We start from the raw sequence: 25,175 nt of genomic DNA on the forward strand, positions 1-25,175 counted from the left end.
AATAATATTCCTTAAAAGATTACGTTGGTATTTGTATCTCTGTGGGTGTCTGTAGTATTGTTTGCTAATGTGCTGGAATTAGTCACTGTATTTTCCTCTGTAAATGCCCCAGTCCTTCATAAAACAGTTCTCTGTAGTCTCTTTGTGTTGGGCTGTAAGAAGATATCAACTGATCTGGAATTATTTGTGTCATGCCCCTGGTGCTGGGTCATCTGATGAAGTGGAGGTCCTGGGATAATTTTTTAACTTTCTTTAATCTCTTTAGGACAGATTAAGATTAATCTGTTCTTTTTCTGTGATGTTTAGTTCTTTCCTCCAAAGCCTCAGAGCATTTTTGGGTTAGGGTGGTTACTAGTTGCAGCGAGCCAAATATCTGCCAGACAAATGAGTGCTTAACATAGGTAAAGTGACAGATGATCCCTTTGATCCTCGTTGCTACCCAGAGTAAAAACTGTTCAGCAAAGGGAATTTGTCCCTACTTTTACATTAGTTTTTGAGCTCTGTGGTGTCCTGGATAGACATTTGCTTACTCAGACATAAATGCAGCTTCTTTCCCAACTTGCGCTCTTCTGTTTAAGACAAAGGATTGTCTTGAGATCAGATTTGGGTCTTTGAGTGCAAGGCTGAGACAGCGGAACATTTCATGCTGTTGTTATTAGTGAGTTGCTTAATTACTCAGAATGTTGATTTATTCACACTTGATGCCTATAATAAATATTTCACATATAATTATCAAACATTAATACTTAAAGATTGTCAGTGATTTGTAGCAGTGGTATAATGAAACAGCTGTTGGAGGTGAATGAATGCAGTAGCACACTTTTACTGAAAGTTGTGTTAACTAATGAGTAAAAAGGTGGACCATTCTATGGGGCTAAAAGATTTTCTAGACATTTTTTGTCCTATATTTCTATGATGTATATGTAAATGCATATAAGGAATGTATCTACATTTGAAAAACTTTTATTGGTAAATTAGATGGTTTCCTGGCATAATCACTTTCTTTTTGTAAGTTAAAGAGAAAAGAAAGTGTTATATAAATTGTGTGTTGTCCTTTCATAATTTTGGGGATTTATATAGACCTGTGGTTATGAATCCATTTTATTCTTATGTTTTGTTGCTGTTAGGTTTCACTCTTTGTGGATCTTCGTCTCAAAAGATTAATGTTCACTAGCCATGGATTCAGACATAGTAAAAAAATATTGAACACATTATAAATGGTTGTTACAGTAATCTGGAAATACTTTGGTTTTAATTAAAATTCAAAATTGCTTTTTGTTTTATCAGCAAACACGTATCTCTTTATGGTGCAAGCTCGTGGTATAATGTTGAGAGAAAATGTAAAAACAATAGGACACATGATCAGATTGTACACTAACAAAAACACTACACTGAATGGCACAGGTAAGAGTATTTCTTATTTAATTTCACTTTTACGAGAACTTTATGAAAAAAAAAAAAAAACCCAAACAAACCAACAACCAAAACCCTAAAAACAACAATGAACCCAAACATACCAAACCTTAATGACATAGCTTGATTATGAAAACCTAGACCGAAGTCCTACTTCTCTGTAACTGGAGTGAAGGCCAAATAGTTACTGTTTATCAGTTTACTTTAGTAGGAAATATTTGTCGTAGCTGTAACAAAGATATCTTAATTTAGTTATTGTTCCTTTAGTGGAGTAAAATGGGTTTTTTTCTAGTCATGCTGCTAGGAATTTGTTACTTACAAAGTTAGTGCTTTCACCTGCATGATGATATGTTACAAATTTAGTGGATAACATGAGTTTTTACAAGAATCAATTCCTCTTTTTAAGATTATCCTGAAGGAAACAATTCTAGTGACTGCGTTGCTCAAACCACAATGTATCTTCCAGAAAACTTTACTTACTCTCCCTACCAGGCTTGTCCAGAGAAGCTGCCTTACATGAGTAAGTTTTAAACTGACCTTAATGTTTATCTAGTAAATTGGATTGTACTTAAAACAAGATACAATTATTTTAATATAAAATATAATTGTAAGGAGTTCAAATATATTGCAGAAAGTAATGAATAAAATACGTTAATAGAGAATAATGCTTAGCAGAATTTTGCCTGTAACTATTGTGTTACTAAAACTTCTAACCTCTTTACTAATCACCTAATATGTTTTAAATTTTATTTGCAAATAATTTTACTTTCTACAAATTAAATACTAAATGTTTTTATTAATATCGAGGAATGCTCTAACTTTATAAAAAGTATCCATTCAGAGTTGCGTATTTTTAGGACTAGTTAAAAATTTCCTTTTTGGAAATGGTATTCCTAATACAAAGATGCATACCTCAATATATAGGAAGCTGAATAAGATGATGTAGTGAAGTGAGAATTGATGGAGGTAAGAAAGTGCTAAAGCCTTGTCATAATGAGGAAGTAGTACTTATATAACAAGTGAAAAGTTGTGATCCTCAGGAAATTTTAAAATTAATCTTTAAAGCCCAGATGTTTAAGATTCCAGACTATTAAGTAGAACTTGATTAGGTAACCCTAACTGTATTTGTCTTTAAGCCTAGAATCTAAACTTCTAATTACTTTGTTTGAAAGTGTTTAGTTGCAGAGGAGTGTCACGCAGAAATAAGCAACTGACTGAGTGCTTTGGCACCTTTGCTATTTTTTTACAAAGCCTGTAATATCACAGCTGTTCAAAGTAGCAGTATCCCAATGTATGTAGAAGGTCTTATAAGCAGGTATTGCACAATTAAAGCAGTTACACAAAATGAGATTGGAAGAGTTCCTTGACGTAATTTCAGTGCCCTTAACCTGATTTAATGATGTGACTGAAAAGCTGTTGGCATGACTTTTTTGTCTTCTTTCTGTAGACAAAGTATAGCTTTGGGAATATTCTTCAAAATTCTTGTTAAGAGCTGTAAACTTTCATGGGAATTCCCCTTTCCTGTAGACTTGCCATTTTTCAGATTCAGACAAAATTCTGGCCATTGTTTGCTCTCCTCTGGCTTGTAGAGAAAGCAATCCTTAAAGACCAAGAAGTATATAAGAAGTCCACCAAGTAGACCAGTTTTGAACACAAAAAGAAAAGAAGCAAATCACTCCTAGTGGTGACTGCTTTACCTTGACCTTCATCACTGATTGTTTGTTATTAAAGATAGATTTTAAATTTAACTTTTATAAAATTGCAGTCCCTTGGTTAAAATAGTTCCTTCTTAGAAACCACTATTGAGTTTTCAGCTTTTTTCTCTCTGTTAGGAATTGTTATGTTATCAGAGTTGCTGTAGGAAGCAAGGGATGATTAAGTATAAATGTTTTTTGTGCTCTGCATTTGGAAGAGATTATAACATGAGTCAGTAATCCATGGAATTGCTTCTGTTCTAGTAAATGTTTTGTAGACAGACTTAATATTTTTGAGTGAAGATTTAATAGTAGCATTAGGATAGATCTCAAAGCTAATTAGTTAAATTGAAATGTTTCATTTGGTATCAGAATGTACCAACTAGAGAAGAAGAATCAACAATTCTCTGTAAAAAAGTGTTAAATATGTTACTAGAAGTGACTGTTCATTAGTATCTGGCAGTATCTATTATGCTAACATGTTTATTTTACTTGCTTTATTTAAAATCAAACAAGTAAACTACAGATTTGTGAGAGAGAAAATTTGAAATAGTTTCTGATGACATTGGTAACACCTTCGAGAATTCTAACCTCTTGTCTTTTGGGCTAACACCTGACTTAAGCTGTGGGCTGTCATTCAGCATTAGCAAGTAATTAAGTATTTAATATAGCAGTTCAGATCCATATCATAGCAAATAATGTTGCTGACAGCCAAGCTGAATTGCTGATCATTTTTTCTTCAAATAAAAATAGTGGATTTTATTAGACTAATCTAGATTTCAGTGTAACTTCTTTTTTAATCTTAACAGAGAAGTTTATCCAGAGAAGAGTACAGTAACAGTGCTTGTTATCTGTGTTTCTTTTCAACAACTCCGAATTCTAAAATTTGTCTCTTACACTGTAAAGATACATATAGCCAAAAGTATGGATCAGTTGCTGTTCATTATGAACTTAAATCATGTAAAAAACCTGTTCTGATCCAAGTAGCAATTAGCCATGTGTGATTATATCCTTATTTCAGTCTCTTTCCCTCTAGAAATCGGGTTTGACTTTCAAAATCATATGGATGTTCTTTTCTGTAATATTGCACATGTAAACAAATAAAACTAAATTATTCCAATAGTAAATATTTTAGCTACTTTGGGAAACAAATAAAAAGTTCAAAAAATGTCAACTGTGGATAACCAGAGAAACAAGAATGATAATTACGATGATTGAAAAATGCATATAAATTAGTATTTTTAATGTAACTTTCAAAGGATCTAGCAGTTGAATTCTGCTAGATTAGTTCAAAACTGTATTGGCTTTTGCTACCTGTGCTACTTGTGCATTTGTCTGCTGTCCAGGGGAAATGAGGCAAGTTAGAAGATACTAAGATACTTTAGTAGGTCAGCCTACTTACAGCATGTTATCTGAAATCATGGATGCAGGTTTGTTTGCACTGACAGGTATTTAGAATTGCCAGAGTATGGATGCATTCTACTCTGCAGTTCTTGCTATCAACCTCATTGCTTTGTGTAATTCTACCAGAATTTGACTGTAGATCTCCTTATTGCTGCTCTCTTTTCCACCTTTTTTGTTAGTAATCTCATTCTGTCACACTGAATTTAATAGAAAAATTGTAATTTTAAATAGAAAATAGTTCACAGGGTAAGTTACTGTTCAACAAAGAGATGTATGTCTTACCTTTTGGTTCTCATGTATACCTTTTTAAGAACCATCTCTGTATTTAATTATAATCTAAACAAAACTTCTCTGAAGATTATTTAATGCAATGAAATGCTGTAGGTTGTCCTGAGATAGCCGGGGAAGGAAGTTCCTTGAATCATGTATATTTTGACCTGCTTAATAGTCTCAGGTTATTACAGAGTTCAGCTACTCTTCTTTATATCAGCTTGCCAAATTTGTACTGTGGAAGGAGTATGCTAAAATTATATTTTGTCCCAAGTACATATGTTCTTGAAATAGGACCAACTAGTGCCTTTTATGTGTGACTCGGTCTTTCAGGTTATAGCCCTCTGGTTGAGCGCTGCTGTGCTAATTCATAACCAAGATGCCTCTACTTTAAGATAGAAAGCAGTACAAAAGAGTATTTGATCAGCATAATTTTAATACTTACTTGAGAGGTAAATGGAAAGCAGATCAGTTTTTTCAGTTATATCAAATAAAGCCCTAACGTTAAGAATTTTTTAGCAGTCTAGCCAAGCCACTTCATGGTTTGTCTATAACTACTGGTACTTAATGAGCAATAAGAAGTATCCAGATCTAGTTTGATCACCACAATACACTGGGGTTGAATATACCTAAACCATTTTAAATAGATATTAGAAAAATATATTTTGTATTTAAACAAAAGAAAAAGTCATCAGTGGAGGAAGTTCTACTGTCTGCAGAAGTAGGATAGTCTAGTATTCCATCAACTGAATAGTTAAGCTTTTCCTAATACTCAATCTGATACTCAAGCTGCATTCATTTTTTTCTTTTTTTCTTTTTTTGTTATGTTTCTTTACCCTCCTGCAAGTTAGTTGCATTTTTCCTTACCCTTCTTGATACTTGGAAAAAAGTTCGTTGCCATCTATGTACCAAATTATTCTGTCTTGGAAAAGATGTATGTTTTTGTTAGTCTTTCCCTTTGTAGATAAACCAGTACTTTCAGCCATTCTAGACTACATAGTTTCTAGAGCTCTTCTTTCTTGATTTTTGTACTGTAGACTTTCTCTAATTTGATTTACTTTTTTTTTTAAATTAATTTCACTCTATTGATTTCAGTATGTATCTGATTTGCTGAAATAATTTTGTTTTCTGATTCTGTTCTTCAAAATGCTTTTTCCTTCTTCAGTTTTCTTTTTTTGCGGGTTGTATAAATATGTTTTATTGCGACATGCTGGATGGTAATGGAAGTAGTGAATACTAAGTCCAGATATTTACTGAGATGTCTTCTCCTGCCCACCACCAGTGACAGGGAAATACTGCTGTGTTCCATTCACACATCTCCTGTGTACTTTTGATGGTACCAATATTTCAATGTTTACTATAGCTACTTTTTAAACAGTCTGGAGAGAATTTCATCATGTCCCATCAAGTTAGAAGCACTTACATTACATAAATACTGTTTTACCATTCCTCCTTTTTTTTTTTTTTTAAATTTACGTTTTTATTGTTTAAACTCTGTAAGCATCTGAGTGCATCTAAAGTCTTCTCAGAAGACTAAGGTACCTGAGTCCTTTGCATCATGCATTGTTTGCTTCCTTTTCTGGTATAGTAATTGACCTTTACTTATCTCTATTTTCCTATTAGATTCTATAAATAAACAGAAAGGTTCCTGTTGCTTCTCTATCTCTCAGTAGTTGAAATTGATCTGGTGAATTATTTATTTTTTTAAAATTTGATTTCTAGATGTTTATAGTCTATAGACTGGTCCTTTGTTGATTGCCTTGTTTCTAGTTTTTATAAGATTTCGTTTTCAGGTTATTGGTTATTGAAGAGTTACATATGCAACCATAATGATCATCTAAACTTCTCTTTTTTTTATTTTTTTTTAAAGCTCTGTAGTAATACCTTGTTCCACTGTATATTTATACAGTCCTTTTTCAGCAACTGACAGGTTTCCTTTTTCTTCTAAAATAAATAAATAAATGTGAATTTGTTTAAATATTTTCTTAAAAGACCTTCTCCTTATGGTGCTGCTCCTGATCCTTTTTTTTTTTTTTCCTATCATTTTCCTTTTATTTAAAGTTACCTTCTACATTTACAAGTAGTTCTACATTTAATCAGATCCAAAACTAAAATGCTTTTGCAATATCTTCTGCCTTCTGAAAACAATAGTTATTCCTAGTATGGTCCAAAAATTCCAATCTTTCCAAAAGATTTAGATAGCTAGTCAATTCAGTGTTACAACATGAAGCAATCTTTTTGACACAAATAGGATGTTTTGGGTCAGAATGGGTCAGTTTTGGCCCCATGTTTTGGGCATGGGGGAGAAAATGGGAGTGGTTTTTTTTTTCATTGATTTTAAAATTCCAGCCCTCACAAAAAAGACTTTAATTTTTAGACAAAAAAAGTGGAATATTTTATGGTTGTCTGTCAGATAGTTATTGCAAGATTTTTATTTGATGATCTAGTATAGTAGTTGCTATAGAACAACTTGAGCTTCTGGTTAAAGAGTGTTACACTGTTCTTCTCCCCAGATTTTCTTGACTCCTTCTACTCCTGGTTTTTGAGGGTAGAGTGTTTACTATGAATCATTATTTCCAGTTTTGAAATTTATACACATGCATAAGCTTATGACAGGCAAGTTTTTAGCTATCAATTAAGTGTAAATATTTTCTCATAATAACTACTAACCTGATTTTTTTGCTACCATATTGTGGTCTTTATTCAATGTCTTACGGAATTCCACTCTAATCAGTAGCCATTTGCGAATGCTTTTCCTATTAGGTTAATTAGTTTTATCAGTGGTAATTCTCAAATCTAGCTGCTTGCTATAAATTGCTTTGATGTAGACAGAGGTGAATTATTGGTTGAAGGCAGTACGTGAAATGTCTGTAATTATCTAGATTGTAAATTGAGGAATTTTGTTGAGTGCAGTGATGATGTGTTTTCTTTTTCTGTTGAAGTGCAGGTAGGAGGACACCCAGAATTTGAGTATCAGTTCAGTAGTAGAAATGATGGGGGTTGTTAACGATGGTACTTAAAATGAAAGATGACTAATTTTCTGGAATATATACAGAATTCAAATTACTTTGCTTGTTCTGTGTCCTCTGAAATGAGTATGTTGCTTATAGGATTTATTGAAGGAATATTTATATTGTGAAATTCATTCTGTAAAAAATCTGAATATTAAGAGGCTAGTATAAATAGTTTCTGGTTTATCTGTAGGTAGTGTAAATACAAATTTCTGATGCTATTGGTCTATGATATACCTTGTAGTGTTAGATCTGTCGTCTTAATTGAAATTAATAAATAATTTTCCCCCCCCCCCTTGATTTAGGAGGCCTTATTGATGTTAATATGAGTGAAATTAGTTTTGATGAAATTGAGCAACTGTTTTCAAAAGATTTAGAAATTAAACCAGGAGGACACTGGAAACCAAAAGACTGTAAGCCACGATGGAAGGTGAGATGCTGCTTTTCTGCTTTTTTTTCCTGTTGGTGTATAGGAACATTTACCATTGAAAGCACTCAGTCTTTTACTGCTATATCTTTTATATAAGACATAGTATGTTATAGTATAAGTATTATGAAATCTGAGCTCAAGAAGAGACTAAAGCTTGAAGAAAAACTTGAAACGGATTGTCAAGAACTTCTAAAGGTTCATTAACTGTTGTTACTAAACATTTTATCATATGTCTGCAAACTTGTCTTATGTGTGCATTGCTTAAAGTATAATTAGAAGCAAGTGAACATAAAAGGAAAATCTTACTTATGTTTTACTCGGAATTTTTTTCTTTTTTTGAGCAAAATTGTGACACTCTTTCCTAGTGGGAGTGAGAGTGTAAAACACACAGCCAATTTAAATTTAAAAGCTGAAAAGTCTATATAAGCCATGGAGACTTGATCTGTATTAAAACATTGACATGTAAAAAATGTTAATAGCTTAATATATATTAATTTTTTGAAGGTGGCGGTCCTTATTCCTTTTCGGAATCGCCATGAGCATCTTCCAATTTTTTTCCGTCATCTCATACCTATGTTGCAGAAGCAGCGGCTGGAATTTGCCTTCTATGTTGTTGAACAGGTAACAGCATTTACTTGAAAAGTCACCCTTCAAGATTCTTTACTAAAGCAGATTTGATATTCTTACCAAGATTTGGATGAATCCAGAATTTAAAAATTGTTACTCTGCTGTTCTAATCCTTTGAATGAAAAAGGAAAGTTCAGCTCCATTCCCCAGTTTAAGCAGTGACGAGACACACGTTGCTTTTTTTCAAATATGGTCTGATATTTTATAGGTTATAACATGGCCTCTTTGAATCTGTTGTCTTTCTAAGTTTTCAAGGAAAAAAAAAAGGTTTTATGTATAATAATTAGACATGGTCATTTACAGAAGGCCATTTTACAGCATAGGCTCACTGAAATCCAGTTGAAGACGATAGTATTAAAATGTGTACTGTCCGGTTAATATATGTGAAATACAATGGAGGCATTAATGATATAAAATTGCAAACTAGTACCTTGGCTAGGGGTCTCTTTGGAAACAGAGGAATGGATATGGAGGGTAAAAAAAGACTTTTTTTTTAAAAAAAAAAAAAAGGAAAAAAGTTTCTGCTAGTCACAATCAAGGAAGAAAGTAGTTCAGATAGGTTGCTTAAGGAGTTTGCACCATTGTTGGCTCTAGTAGATAAACCATGAAAAATAAGCTATGTAATGCGATACTTTCAGGTAACAAAGTGAAAAGTTTGCAAAAAACCAAAAGTTCCTCTAAATTGTCATTTTAAAAAAATGCACGTAGGATTCATTTACTATATCAAAAGGTTCTATGCTGTTTAGTTTGTTCAAAATGGACATCAGAAGATATAAATTGTACTAGAAATAAAAATTAAAATAAAAATTGAATCTGACTTTATTAAAGTTTCTAAGAAACTGGAAGTTCTAATATAAGATTGATAATAAATATGTAACCAAGTTGTAGGCATTTTCACAGCATTGAAAGTTTTTCAGTAGTTGACTGTTTTAACAAGAAACAAAACTTAATGTTTCTTTCTTAGTTTTGTATCAGTATTTCTTTAATATTATAATTAATTTAACTCATAATGTCGTGCTGTATTAATCCAAACCACTCACATTTTGATACCTCAGAGCTACTAGTGCTATGAGTTGCTAGTGCTGTTAAGTTTTGGGTAAGAAGGGAAAACATCTGACTTTAAACCACAAAATACAGTTGATGTAATTGGTGGTAACCAGAGTTATTGCTCTGCTTAACTAGAGGAATAACAGGCATCTTTGTCAATACTTTTTTCTTTTTTTTTTTTTTGCATGGTAGAGGATGTATTTCTCATAGTATTGAAATTTTGTCTCTTCTTGATTCTTACAATGTCTCCTCTGTTTTCTGTTTGAAGACAGGTACACAACCTTTTAATCGTGCAATGCTCTTTAATGTTGGCTTCAAAGAGGCTATGAAGGATGCCGTCTGGGACTGCATAATCTTTCATGATGTGGATCACTTACCTGAAAATGACCGAAATTATTATGGATGTGGAGAAATGCCACGCCATTTTGCAGCAAAGCTCGACAAATACATGTACATGTAAGTAATCAGCTTTATTCATGTTGCTTCTTAAAGCATAGAAACATTCTTACAGTGTGTATGAATCTTGTGACAGTATATACAGTAGGTGAAACCAATAAAACAGCCTGCTATCAAGCTATTTACATAGATGAATATCTAGTTATTAAAAGGAAAATTTAAGTTTAGTGTCTACATTTGATATGTTGCTAATTTGAAGATATTATTTGTAATTTTCAGTGTTGAAGTTGTTGCAGTGAGGTTGATCTTTAAAATCAGATGTCTGCCTGTGTTGAGGGGGCAAAACTTGTCTTACTTATTAGAAATCTTTTTGGGCTACATAAGTCTTTGCGATAGCTGTTAACAAAGATAAGCACATTATCTGCAGCAAAATACCACAGGAAAAGGTGTCTTGCTTAGTTTTCTTATAAATGTGCAGTTTATTTCTGCTTTGTACTGCTTTTTGAACAGAAGATTTTCTTACTGATAGACCACTTCATGTCTTGTATTCAGTCTCTATTGAAATTTGATGAATGTAGTGGGTCCTGCAATTTTTTTACCTCCTTTTCTTCTGCCATTTTACGTTAATGATGTTTCACGTGCTTTTTAACACTCTGCTATCTCATGACACTCTTTTAGTCACTTCACATAAAGCTGTAGCTTATTGCTTGCTACATGTGTGTATTTGCCATCCTGAAATTTTATTTGTGAAGCTGATCAACTTGACAACCTGGTCACCTGACAGATCAAAAGCATTGAGAATGTGACTCTGTGTTTGGACTTAAGGTTGTTGGCCAATTAGCAGACAAACATTTAAGGATTTTATATGTATTTAAAAATATATAAATAAACACATGTAAATATATAAGAGATTTCATCCATCTTTTTATACATATTTATAAAATACTTTGTGCTTATACATACATTTATAAAATGTCTGATGTATATATAAGTACATGCTTTTAAAATATATAAATAAGTACCTATTTCTGTATATATACAAAAAAGTGCAAGTGCACCACTCACACTTAAATATGAATAAAAAACTCAAATAGTGCCATAAACTGTCATGCCCAGTTGTTGTTTTGTTTTTTTTTTTTTTTTTCTTTTTGTTGGTGGGTTGCTTTGAGGCTGTTGGTGGGTTTTTTTTTTGTTGGCTTTTTTTGGGGGGGGTAGGGTGGTTTCTGGGGTTTTTTTAGAACACCTGTTATTTCGATTAATGTTGAAAGGGCTATATAGCAACAACCTTCCCCAAAAACTATTAAGATTTGGTTGAATCCTGTGTTTCCACAGAGATCAGAAATTATATGACTGTGTATTTCTTTTTCTTTCCCCTTGCATTCTGGAGTTATTTGTCCTTCACTGTGGCAATTGTGTCCTAAGCAATGGTAAATCTTTTTGTAGATAGTCCTAACTCCTTGAAGGTTCCAGATTTGGAAGCATCTCCTGAGAGATATGTTTGATTACTTTTATTTTTGAAATTGTGAGCCGTTTCTGAAAGAGGAATGCACTTACTGTATCAGCTTCTGGGTTAAGGATGCAAGTCAGTATTGATGGAAGTAAACACAGATACTTAAATATATATATATTTATTGGTTTTTTAAGGTTGACAAAGTGTTTTGAGAGCTGGAAATCACATTGCTGAGGCCTTAGTATGTTATGTTACGTAGTTATAGTGGCTATTTTTGTTGGCCAGATGCTTATTAATAATGTTTTAGTAATTTCTGATTGCTTAATGACAAAAAAGCCTATAGATACTTTTGATTCAAAAGTTTAGCTTCTAAAAACTGGAAAACTGTTTTTTAAATAAGTATGTATTTCACTATGGTTGAATACATACTGTTAAACTGTTCCTCTCAAGTTTTAACAGTTCTGTAGAATATAGTAATGAATTAAAATTACTGAATTGATGCATTACTGATTTGTAATTTTTTCAGTTGATTGGGGTGCTCTTTCAGTTGAATAGGGTCAACATTCAGTAGTTCGAGTGCCTCACTTTACACTTCACCTTTGGGTCTAAATCAGTCCTCTGAAACATGTGATAGACTTTTGTTTCATGTGCTGATGCTAATTTGAGGTACAGTCTAAGACGGTACAAATCAGACACTACTAGAAACATTTTATTCAACTTCAATGTATGTTACTTAATACCAGCGATCTGTGAACCAGTTTCTCTTAGTGAATTCATTCAGCATCTGTTCATGTCCTTAGTTTGGGGTGGCTCTTCGTTGGTTTTTTTGGGCTTTTTTTTTTTTTTTGAAAGGTATTGTTCAAAGAAAGGACTACCTATCTAAGTTCAGCTAATAATACAGAATTTGTCTTTTATTTTCAGTCTTCCATACAATGAGTTCTTCGGTGGTGTGAGTGGCCTGACAGTGGAACAATTCAAGAAGATCAATGGGTTTCCAAATGCCTTTTGGGGATGGGGTGGAGAAGATGATGATCTTTGGAACAGGTGAGTGTTCAGTGCTTATGTCTTTCTTATTGTTCTGTGATATCCACCCCTTGAAAGCAATTAGTTGTTTTTTTCTTTCAGTTGTTACTTTTTTTTAAATTTGTTTTAAATTAACAAATTCTAACATTTCTAGTGTTCACTTAGAAAATCAGAACATACCACTTGAAGGGATAAGTGTGTTCTTTTTTTATTGGCCTGGGGATAGTTAACAGGCTTTTAAGAGATAGTTCTTGTAACAAATAATGGATATGACAACGGATAACAGTTTTAAGCATATCTAGTCTCATTCCTTCTAGTATTCTCTGCGTTGCTTTTTGATGTCTCTCTTGCTGCTAGCTTTATGAAATACCGTCCCACAGACATGTAGAGTAAGCATGAGTTTAAGTATCTTTTATATCTTAGGAGCAGTGTTTGATAGAGGTTGATTTGTGACTATATTGATAGTCACAAACTGGACAATGGACAACAATGCTCACTGTATTACTAACTGCTCACACTAAACAACTGTAACATGTTCCAGTTGAGCTGTTGAAACAGTGTCTGCACAAGTTTATATATAAAGAGATATATTTTAAAGGAAGAGTTTGTGTGTGTTTATTATTTTTCCTTACTAGTGTCATATTTTTATGCTATTGTACTTTAAGAACAAAGCAGGAAATGCTAAATATGAAATTACTATTATTTCACACTTTATTGGTTTTGCCAGCTTTTTTGATTGTCAGGTTAGGAGTGTTTTGGGTTTTTTAGGGAGATAATGTCAGTGGATGCAAAGATTTAGCTTTAAAAGGTTTTGATGAGTATTTTTCACTTTTGCTGTAACTTGCAAAAACATCTTTGTAATACTCTTAGTACAAATGTTTATGTTTTATACTACAGGGTTCACTATGCTGGATACAATGTTACAAGACCAGAGGGAGATTTAGGGAAGTACAAATCCATTCCTCATCATCACAGAGGTGAAGTCCAGTTTTTAGGACGGTAAGAAAAACAGAGAACTGTTCAAATACTAGAGCTACAGATGTAAATTTATTTCCTTGCACACATGCAAATCTTCCACACATGCAAATAAGCAGTCAGTGTTTATCAGTGTTACTCCCTCTTTAGCGCTAAACTTCATATTTTCGTAAACACATTATGTTTGGTGTTCATATATTTCTGATCTAACCGTGAGAGACACTGAGTTTGTGTGTCAGAAGATATTATCATCATAATCTTTGATGCAGAATGTTATTGTTTCTTAAGAGTTCGGGCATTAGTGTTGGCAGGGCTCCGTTGGTTGGTTAATTTCGATATTCTGCAAAAGGAAGTAGTACAGCTAGGGGAAATGACTCCTGTGTGAAAACAGACTTTAAAAATCCTCAAGGACTGGTTTCTTCCATCATATTTCATACTTTTCTGAGATACAGGTCCTCTCATTTCCTGCTTACATTGACACGAACTTTTTCTTTCAGGGTTCCTTTCCTTTGCTACAAAGATGCAAAACACTTTAATTGGCCAGTGGGTTCTGTCTGCCCTAGATTGGAATAGCAGAATGTAGCAGATGAGCTGCAATAAAAATTAGAATGTGAAAGGCAAAATAAAGAGTTTATGGTATGCGTTTTCAGATAGAAATACTGCTCCGTTCTGTTATCAATGGGTGTCTTTTTTTCTGGGAACATCTTTATTTAAAAATTATGAATAAAGCAGAAAGTAGACACGTACAGTAGACATGGGTAAATATGTGATATGAAACTTAAATGTATGTATCGGTAATCAGGGGAATGGGAACTGGTCTTCTAATCACCTCAAATTTAGATGTTTGCAAATGCAGGAGTCTCAAGAATGAAATGAAAAACAATTCAGATATTTAAATGTATAATGATGAACAGTGAAGTTTTCTGAATCTTCTCTGAGCTCCATATTGAGTTTTATAGCAAAAGAACATGAAGTTGAATGTCCTTCAAAAATCAGATTAATTTGGGACCATACAAGTATACATATTAAATGCCTTTTTTGTTGTTAAGTCTTAATGTTAACTTGTGTATGTGAACATAAAATCTAAGTGTATAAAAAAAAAAGGAAGTGGCGTGTTTTTAAAGCTTAGGTAGGTAATTTGGTATTTTTCAAAGGGCTGAGAGGTAGTTCCAGAATTTAAAGCATATTTCAAAATGATATGACTGTTACACTATCATGTCTAACATCAATTGAATTGTTTCTTGCAAATCATTCTCATGTTTTCTTCTTCCAACTCCCTCTGCAGATATAAACTTCTGAGGTATTCCAGAGAACGTCAGTATGTTGATGGGTTGAACAATTTAATATATACTCCTAAAATACTTGTCAGTAGATTGTATAAAAATATAACTGTTAATCTCATACCAGAACTTGCTCCTGTTAGAGACTATTGATAGAAGTGGAACGACAAGCTACCCTACCAGAATAAACTTTTAACACTGGAAGCTACTAATAGGTACTGTAAAACAAAACAAAAACAACAAACAGCAGCTTAGAATTAGAGATTTTTGACTATTTGATGATGCATATTTGGGATGAGAAGTAAAGTGATTGTATGTACCATGCATTTTGTTCTGAAAGAAAAGCCAGCAGCTACCACTCAGATGTTTACAGCATGAGACTACTGTTCAAGCCTTCATTCTTCATATTCTCTGTCTTAACCACTCAGCTAAATAAACTGCAGAAAACAGACTTGTAGCTTCTCTGGAAGTAGTGACAGAGGCCTCTTCTTCCAGGAATCTTTTTATACTAAACTGCCCCTTCCTCGTATTTAAAAATGAATGCTTTTGTTTCTTTTTAAAATGTGTTTTGTAAATATGTGATGTAAATTAATGTGTGTACATCGCTTTTAAATTGCTCAATATTTTATGCTTGAGTATGTATTTGAGTGTGTTCTTGTTTGAATTCTATAGGAATGTTTTTATTAGCATGACAGAACAAGTGTAAAATGTAAGTATTCTTAAAAAAAGGTTATACCTTAGGTGAAATGAAGGAATTATTAATTGTTGGCCAGCTATGACTGTAAACTGTTATACTAGTTTTGAGCTCTAGGCCTTCTGCATATCTATATAGAAGAATCAATTTCATATATAAACTTGCTACAAAGAAGCTTTTAATTTTATTTATTGCCAGCAAAATTGTATGATACCCTGCCTGCCATCTAAATCCTATTTATATGCATATTGCATGTGTATTATGGAAAAATCTTGCAGTTGTTGCGTATTATGATCTACAGGAACTCTAACTGTTTCCAAGTGTGCCACTAGTGTCAATGTCAGGGATTTTAATGCCTAAAACAATGTGTCTGGGTGCGTACAGTATTTTGGTATTGTTCTTTTTTTTTAAAAAAAATAAATCCTAGTAAACAGCACTTTTATTCCTCCAAAATTAGAAGAGCCAAAAATGTGTCTTCATTGGAAGAATATTAAAGTTAGATTTTTAAGAAAAAAATAAAACATAGTTCTAATAGTTCTAATGCTTGCAGTGTGGGATTTTCAGAACCATGGTGTTGGTCAAACTGTTCTGCTGTTGATGATGATGACGTCAGTGGAACTGAAAGCAGGCCAATCCCAAGTGCTTTTTAAAATTCCACTCATAATATATTAATCAATATAGCTATTTAAGGGCCTATTCTCGTAGAGTGCTGAGTGCTTCTATGATGCACTAAGTATCCTCAAGTCGATGACTTTCAATGAGATTGAGGTTGTGCAGTCCCACTAAGGATTGGTCCTGTCTGCTTTTCTATTTTTGTGGTGTTACATGTATGAGTAACTAGCCTCTTTCCTTGTCTTATAATGAAAAACATATCTTCTTATTTTCTGTTTGCTTGTAATGTTATGCTACCTAAAAGTATCCCACTGCTAAGCGTTATTATCTTTTCCTAATATTTTTTTACACCCGTTGTTAATACTATGGAAAAGGACTGGATCATTTATTTTTTATGTTAATGCAAATATATTGACCAAGATCTACTACACTGTTTTGTTCGTCGCAGTTACTCAACTCTTTAGGAACCAAAGACTGACTTCTGCTCCCATGATGAATGGAGAGCAGTATATAATAAGGATTGTTTATCCATAGAGTGTTCTGTAAGAGTGTTGACAAAGAATACTAACTTCAACTCATTACTGTGTGTTGGTTTCCTGAATTGCTGCCACAGATGGTGTGGTGCTTTGTACATTTAAGTTTGTTTGCCATAAACATCTTTTATTTCTTTGACATCCCAGCAGTAAATTTTGCCCTTAGCCATTCTTCAGTCAAGTTATGAGCTTAGTTATAGATATTCCAAATATTTAGTAGAAATGTAATGATTTTATTTTAAGTAGTTCAGAACAATTGTAAGGCATATTTTAAACTGTACTGGAATTACCTTAAAATCTACCAGTTAAGCTAATGTGCTTTAGGAATGACGTAATGCAATGAAAATAACAAAAAGTGAGCATAAAGTGAACAAAACATCCTTCAAGAGCATGCTTAAGCGGCTTGATCACCTCCTGATATATTTTTCTATAACTGAGTGTATAGAATATTCTGAAGCATATGGATAAAGGGGAGATAATTAATATGCTGTACAAACAATTATATCTTCAAAATAAAGTTAGTCTTCTTTCATAACAGACTAATACAATTCTTTAAGAAGTCTTGAATAAATTTTTAAATCCCTGATGTAATTTTGAAGTGATTTCTGGTTTTCAGTACAAGTTTACCTACAATTTAACACCTATGATTATGAAATATCCTTTGGTACTGTAGGTCTGTACTGTTTTCTGAAGCATGCTTTTGTGCCCATTTGTTAGGCATTCTGTGAAATTAATGTGCAATTTAAAAAAATTCCAATGCATATATATGTATATAAACATACATATATACATACTATATTACACATATGCTGTGGCTGAACTAATATAACTTTACAGCTCTAAGTGATTAATCATGTATGGTCTTAAAAAATATGTGATTTAAGCCAGTATGTGAATGGTTTATAACATACAGATGAGTTCTTAAAAAGTTTACATTTTGGTGCCCCAAAGTGATGGATGTTAAATTATGAATTGTTAAACAACACTCTTCTCCAAATACCTTTTATCGCTTTGTTGGGAAGTTTTAAAAGTTGCCATCTTAAATTACATCAAAAATAGTGTTTGTATACTACCTGCTTGAACTCAGTACTACTCTGTAGTGAATTTTAACATAGACAGTGCCTTCAAGCAAAATAAATGCGATGCAGAACTAAGAGTTGTGCACATTCCTTTTGATATTTTCATGATTCTTGTAAAACGCAGAGAGAAGCCAATCCCATTGGCTTTTGCATTGCTGACAAGGCAAATTAAGGATGACTTCTCTTTAAGGAGTTAACATGGAGAGAGAAGAAAGAGGGAGTATTTTACAAGATTTTGCAAGGTCTTGCAAATTAACAAGTAAAAACATTACAGAAATATTAACAGTGGAGTCTGGCTGATATGCTAAGATACTCTTAAGCCCATTTGCTGTATTTCAAGTTTAAGCAGGAGAATATAAAATACAAAATCCATTTTGCAATAGACAGTATATTGAAAAGTAAGTGCAAAATGTCCTTTTTCTTGGATCTTGCCAGTCTATTTTTCTATCATTATGTTTACTAATGACAGTGTTGTAGTGGGTTACTAATGAGCCAGTTATTTAAAAATATTAAAAGGATCCATTGTGTATCAGCAAGAGGAAGTGTACTTAAGATTATTTTATTTGTAGAGATATGTAAGATAGGCTTAATGAAAAATGCACTGAAACAAATGCTGGGAATTTCCTGTGTACTATCATAGTTTTGTTTTTTTTGTTGTTCATGAAAATGTTTGTACTTTTTTATCATTGTCTTTTATGAAATATAATGTTCTAAAGATTGTGTTGGTTTGTTTATTCTGAGGTTCTGTGGAGAATATATCTTCTTTGTGTTTTGCTTGTACACAACATGCTAATTTTTCTAGTGCTCAGTTCCTCGAAGTAACAACAAAAGGAGGGGAAACCTGGCCAGCAAATACATCAAGTTAGGCTGTGATGGGATCAAGCCTTAAGCTAACAAATCATTTTCTCGTTATTGGTATTTATATGCTTTTAGCTTTTGGGTTTATTAGACTAAATGACTCAACAGTTTTGTGTACTTTTCCAAGATAGCGTTGCTATTCTGTTGAATCTCCTAATAGCTCTTCTCTGTGCTTATTTCTGTTCAGGAGTAGTCTTCCTCATATATGGATTACAAGACTGGGAAGTAGAAGAATTCATCTGTATTTCTCCTGGTATTAAATAAGGAGCTGGTTTTCTCAGGAAACATCAGTTATTCTTATTTTTCTTTGTGTCTTACCTCTAACCATTGGACGCTTTTGTAATACCTATATGCAAGTAATTTTGGGGAGTACTTCAACTGGGGACAAAGGTATTTGCAGACTTTTGTGAAAATACATGAATAAACTTCAAGTGTGTTTCATGAATATACTTTTCTACAACACTGCCTTGATAGTGTCACCAGTTATAATATATTGGAAAGCAGGCATTTTAAGTATGTGTAGCATCCTTAAATGCTATTATACCTTGCCTTCACTTTTAGGATGCTTTTGCTTTACATCTTAAAAATCAGAATGGGGTGGTGAGTTTATCTGGTGATTATGTGGGGCCCTGTAATCCCATGTGACTTCGTCTGTTGTGGGCTTCAGTAATAAAGTATAGATGGTGGTAGGTGGTGGATCGCGTTTCCTGTGTGCTTACTTTTCACGAGATAACCTTTCAGGTGTGTTTTGTTCGCTTCCTTTGCAAGAAGGAATGTAGTCTATTAACTTCATGGAAGACTTTGGTTTATTCTCAGAATCCCGGTAATGGAGTTTCAATGCATTTTTTCTAAGCTTAATGTGTTTTTTCAAACCCTAAACTTTTATTCAGAAGAGCAATACAGAATACAGAAATACAGAATACTTTTATTCAGAAGACCATTTGAAAACAAAGTCAACACATATTCTTCCTAAAGTTAGCAAAATGAATAAATGACTGTTAGTGTTTTACTATGAAATCTAAAGCTGTCGATACAGTGAGAAACCAAGTTCTTATTATTTATGGAAATTTTAATTTACACATCTAAATTTTCATGCTTAATTTCAGCTTCTATTCCACTGGCTCACTAACTACTGCTGTAGTGGCGTAAGAAAAGGGACTGAGGACAACAGCAATGGAGTAATGTCGATAACCAGCATCATTAGCTGTGAAAACCACCTGGAAAAAAAAAATACAAGAAAAATGAGAAGGCATGAAAACCCTTTTCCCAAGGGACTTGACAGAGTACTCCACCTGTTCTACCTCAAGTGTCTAGAAATAGTCACAGACAGAATCACAGGCTTAAGTAGAGGTAGAAGGATGGAAAACCTCTTTGTAATTAATGCATCTAAGAGCTTAGTGAGAGTTACAGGGAAGCTAGTAACTGTGTTCTCTCATGAGTATGTTGTTACAAAGCTTCGAGACTGTGGATTTAAAGTGTTACTGTGAAAATATTTTAAAGTGAAAAGGAAGTTCAAAACGTGCAATTACTAATTGAAGCCTAGACATATAAAATATCTTTACTCTTTGCAACAAAAGTAAAGGAGAGAATGAATACTCACATCAGCATGGTGATGGAAGGGATTCAAGCCCAGTTTCTTCCAGTATGAGGCTGTGTCAAGCTCAATCTTGTATACTCCTGTTACAAATTGTTCTTTAGTTGTGAGCTCATGGAACTCTCCGTTGTCATTGGTTTGTCTGTGTGACGGCAGAAGAATGCACTTTTATATTTTGGTTAAAAGCCTGAGAAAGATGCAGTTCTTAGCAATTGAACTTGAGCGATGTTGTGTAGCTCAAGTAATATGGTGAATACTCCTATTGATCTGCAGTGGCTTACGTCCATCTGTATTATGGATGCTTCAGAGCTTATCTTGGCATTCGCTACTTCCATGATCGCCACAGCAGATGGCTGCCTGCCATGTCACTACTCTGCATGGTTTGGGCGTAAGCCAAAAGCTGGCATTATTGTTCACAGACTCTTGGCAGATTCTTGGAGTTAATTAAATGAACCCAGTCAGAGGGAAAAGTTCACCACTGCTGTAAGCAATGTGGAAGCTCCACAATGCACTTAGTGTGCAAATAAATAGGGTCAACTCTCTTGATTTTTCCATCGTTTTCTTACTTATTTAAATGTATTGAGTTGTTTTACCAGTATGAATATTTTTTACAGTTCGCTATCTGAAATTTGAGATCTGCTATTTGAAGTGACGGTAGGTCAGCCAACAGTGTAGACTGTGGAATTCCCTGTTGTCTGTATTGATCAGTTGCTTTTTCCATCCTCAACAAACAGCCGGTTTTGTTTGATCTGAAGATGCTATCAGTGCTCTCTGAGACCATAGTGCTGAATTGAAACTACAGACCCCTGAAGGCCAACTGATTTGGGGTTCCAGAACCAATATTGAATGCTGTGTCTCAGACATGTCTCTTGGATGAGACCTATTTCTGTGAAATAAGTTATATAATACCAGGTTTTTGATTGGGTTGGTTATCCACAAATAACAGTGCTGCTACTGCCTGATTTTAGTAGTCACAAACCACTGTTTTGTGTTCTATCTGCCAAATCTTTTTCTGAACATACTTTATTCAAATTGCATGTGGGGAAAAATAATTATTTTATGTCATTGTCCAGTGCATTACTTAGGATTTATGCTTTAATGTAGCTTAGAACTATGAAGTTATAGAACACCATTTGTATCTTACAAGTTATCAGATTTTTTTAATCTGTTCAAATGTCTCTATTTTTTCTTTGTCATAGATTGATCATTGTTAGACTACTGTTCATTTTACTAATAAGCTTTCTCAGCTAAAACCAAACATATCTCTAACTGAGAACAGTTATTTCAGAATCTCTTGCTATCATTCAATTATTTACAAATTAACAAGGAGAGGCTGATTTAGTATTATCATGACTTCTGCATACCTCATCTAAAGGTTACTTTGCTCTTTCTTTCAAATGTTAAGTATGTTTTTAAGGCTTCAGTCAATATCTAGCTGTTCAGCTGAGTATCTTTATATAAAATCCCTAAGATCAGATTTGAAGATAAGAAAACTGAACATCCTCGTAATGGAAAATTTCACGCATTTCCAGTGACAGAATATGTGTGAAGCTATCTTCTCACTTGAGGGGTGGGAGGCAATTCAAGTAGGAAAACATGAATAGATTGTTCTTCCCCACCTTGTACAAATCGGTGTGGCCTTCACTGTAGCTATATTTTTCAAGGATGTGTATGAGAGCACTGTTGCTTCTGCTGGCCCACTGCTCTATGACACCAAAGAGTCACTTACCTACAGTTTCTCATGGACTTTCTAGAAATGCATCTGAGTCTGGGATCCCACTATTGAAATTTCTGCACTATGCCAGCTTTGGCCCTTATGAGCCCTATCTCATTTTTTTAGGTAGAATGGACCATTAACAATCCTCGAAAGATCTGCGATGAGACTTTGCAACTATCTTGAAGAGATAAGTGTGGAAGTGGGATGTTGCTTGTTGGGTAAACAACGTTCACTCTGTGTACCCACTAAGAATTTTTTTCCATTTCATTTCAGATTAAACTTTAAGTAAATTTGCTCTTGGGTTTTTAAAGTGTTGAGATATACTAAAATTGAGGACAATTTCAAAATAAGTCATCTACATTTGAAATTCTACAGTTGTATTTTTTAAAAAGACATGGCAGTATTTAAATATCTGGGAGAATTATTTTTTTTCTATTTATTTATTTAAGATGTAATTGCTTCTCTGGGAGAGGAGATGAGAATGCTTTATCCCTATTTTTTTTTTTTCCTTTTGGCTGATTCCTTTTCTTGAAGCAAAAAAGGCTATCAATTATGATGTGATATATGTTGAAAACAGTTCTGTGTTTTCTTTTTAAAGATGTAGTGTTGTATGAAATGAAAATCCATTTAGAAAGAAGTAAAATAGCCAATAAAGGTAGGATTCTCAACCAGAGTCTTAGTTTCAAACAAACTAAAAGAGTCTGTCTGATTCTTCTGGTAAGAATACAGCAGTTCATTGGTGGGTACTAAAAAGTAATACAATCCTTTGTAATGAAATTGAAGAGAAGGGATTATTGAATTAAAGGATAATTTAAAATACTTTCTTCTGCTCACAGTAATTATAAAGCATTAAAAAAACATTTTGGTAGTTGAAACTGTAGTACAGTTTCCAGCAGATTCATTCAATAGTATGTTATCTTCCCTCTGAGTAAAAGAAACCTGTTTGTTAGAGAATGTGAAACTGTTTTTTCAATTGTTTGACCTCTTCCCACTACCTTTCCCTTCTTTCACTCATTATTTTGGTACGACTTACTTTGAATTTAACAGTTCCCAAGATCCATCTGCAGCTTCTTTATATAACTTAACTGGAACATTTTGAGCTGGACTTCCTCGGACTGAATCCAGAATTTTTATAAAGAGAGGATGCTTGGAGTCAACAGAGTCCTTCAGGTAGGAAGAGAGAATTTTTATGTTGTAAGAAAGGCAAGCAATAGTGTGTAATAAAGCAATAAGAAACATAATTCTTTAGATCTACAGAATATATCATATTTTCTTCAACAAGATCACTGTGTACTGAAGAAATACAGCCTAAAGCTTTCTGGGGGCTGGATACAGAGGAACTGGGGAGGAAGATGTCAGGAGGAGTGTAGCCACGTGTGCTGGGGAGGCACCGTGACTGTGTGTGAGAACACATTTCTGTTTTTTCTTTGTCACGGCTTAGCTACACATCGTCTCCAGCACAAAGTTGTAACTAAATTGTGACCTCAACAGGAAATAATGAAATCATCAAAGGTAGTAGGAATATTTAAAAATCTGGCAACTCTTCCTTTGTATTTTGAAGTGGCAATTTGAGCACAGCTTTCTGGATTGGAGAGCCTCTGATGTCTTGTTGCCGTAGAGTTATCCTAATTCTGTTGTAAACCTGATAAGTACCACGTATGGACTCTCTCCTAACACCATGTTGGATCAGATTTGTCAGCCCTTGGCAGCTATGCAGGGATAGGAGAGGAAAACCTCCCTCCAAAGATGGGATGGCTGTAGTTTCACTCCCAATATTTTCATCACAAGCAATGGTTATGCCCTGTTGTTTTACCTATTCAAAGGTAGAGTTGAATCAGGCCTTTGACCATCCATTACCTAATTCTGTAAGTGCAAAGTAAGACAGAGCTTTGTGGAAGGTGCTAATCAGGGGTGATCTCAAAATAGCAATTGTTGATTTCCATTTAATCACTGCAAATTGAATTGTGATGTAGATGTTAAAAACTAAGAGCCCTCTCTTAGATCCCCTCTTACAGCCTGTGATGTACTGAACTTCCCATAGGCCAGGAACCCTGCCCTGTATCACACCAATGTATTGGCATGTGTTTATTCCACCTGCACGCCCTGAGTCCTCAGGCTCCCTTTCTGGAACGCATAGGCTCCTCGCTACTGTTTCTTTTGAGACATTGAGAAGGGAATCCATTCTTCTTCATGGATCTCACAATAGGAAACGAGATCCCGCACAACAGGAGCTTGTTTATTGTGTTATAAGAGCTATTAGTTACTTTTCAACAGGCCCAAGGCTTTTGTGTAGGGATTTATTTTTTTCCTTTCTTCCTTTACATTGTTTTTCATGTAGTCACTGAGTCTAATGAAAAGTAGTCACTAGAGAAGGAGAAAGAAGGACCAGAAAAAGAACAGTAGGAGAGAACTGTAGTCAATGCATACCATAAAATCAAAATAATTGCAATAAAATGGAATATTCTATTTTCATTTACACTAATTAAAGTATACAAAAAGGGGAGGGGGGGAAGAAAAAGCTGGAACTACATCCATAGGAAGGACCTCAATTCCTGAGACACTTACCGGTGATGCAGCTTTGGAGAAAAATGCCAGGCCAGCTAAGAAAACAAGAAATACAGAATGAAAAGCCATTTTGCCTACAACTAGGAAGTCTCAGTGTCAGCAAGTCGAAACTGGTGGGATCTGTGATTTTTATATCAAGGCCTCTAAAATGAGTCTGCTTATCAGAAAACCCATATGACTTTCAACATGCCAATTCATCCTATTGACTTAGTAAACAATGAGAAAATGAGTAACCCATACAAACATGAACCTTGTCTGGAAAAATAAGTCTCTTCTGTCATTGCCTATGGAAATATTGTGAATATTGCCTAGCTCAACTGCAATGATGTATTTTCTTGGAAACAATATCTATTCTGTTTTATTTTTCTCTTTTTATTGAGGAATGGTGCTGTGTAGTTCTCATAGTTGAGAGAAATACAAATTTCTTGTCAACTCAGCAATTTCAGTATCAGTGAGAATTTCTCTGTGGTTATAGAGAACCTCCCCCCCACCTCTGACAAAAG

General features: G+C 33.9%; 2 protein-coding genes across 5 annotated transcripts in view; one reads left to right on the plus strand and one right to left on the minus strand.

Annotated features, from left to right (window-relative positions):
• B4GALT6 (beta-1,4-galactosyltransferase 6) overlaps positions 1–19,227 on the plus strand; it is a 34,471-nt gene extending 15,244 nt beyond the window's left edge. Inside the window, exons 2-9 of one of the 4 annotated variants that reach the window (XM_054193418.1) lie at positions 1,288–1,404; positions 1,820–1,933; positions 8,098–8,222; positions 8,727–8,843; positions 10,165–10,352; positions 12,664–12,786; positions 13,663–13,764; positions 18,957–19,227. In XM_054193418.1, coding sequence (XP_054049393.1) covers positions 1,288–1,404; positions 1,820–1,933; positions 8,098–8,222; positions 8,727–8,843; positions 10,165–10,352; positions 12,664–12,786; positions 13,663–13,764; positions 18,957–19,056 — 986 coding nt within the window. In that variant the 3' untranslated portion in view covers positions 19,057–19,227. Of the gene's footprint in view, positions 1–1,287; positions 1,405–1,819; positions 1,934–8,097; positions 8,223–8,726; positions 8,844–10,164; positions 10,353–12,663; positions 12,787–13,662; positions 13,765–15,025; positions 18,724–18,956 lie in introns of those variants that run through there. The other 3 variants (XM_054193419.1, XM_054193420.1, XM_054193417.1) reach the window with 3 other exon arrangements.
• A 474-nt stretch (positions 19,228–19,701) lies between these two features.
• On the minus strand, positions 19,702–24,831 carry LOC128906327 (transthyretin-like). Its single transcript, XM_054193422.1, has 4 exons — positions 24,673–24,831; positions 23,141–23,271; positions 20,397–20,532; positions 19,702–20,013 (listed from the first exon to the last, which is right to left on the minus strand). The coding sequence occupies exons 1-4, from the start codon at positions 24,739–24,741 to the stop codon at positions 19,906–19,908; spliced, it is 444 nt and encodes a 147-aa protein (XP_054049397.1). The 5' UTR covers positions 24,742–24,831; the 3' UTR covers positions 19,702–19,905.
• Positions 24,832–25,175: the final 344 nt, after the last annotated feature.

This window comes from Rissa tridactyla, chromosome 2 (assembly GCF_028500815.1).
Source record: "Rissa tridactyla isolate bRisTri1 chromosome 2, bRisTri1.patW.cur.20221130, whole genome shotgun sequence".
Lineage (NCBI taxonomy): Eukaryota > Metazoa > Chordata > Aves > Charadriiformes > Laridae > Rissa > Rissa tridactyla.

Excerpts from the sequence above, each read along its gene's own strand:
- LOC128906327 (XM_054193422.1), bottom strand. The coding sequence starts at position 24,741 with ATGGCTTTTCATTCTGTATTTCTTGTTTTCTTAGCTGGCCTGGCATTT. Across the intron at positions 23,272-24,672 it reads TCTCCAAAGCTGCATCACCG|GACTCTGTTGACTCCAAGCA; the intron begins GTAAGTGTCTCA and ends TCCTACCTGAAG. Across the intron at positions 20,533-23,140 it reads TGGGAACTGTTAAATTCAAA|ACAAACCAATGACAACGGAG; the intron begins GTAAGTCGTACC and ends GCCGTCACACAG.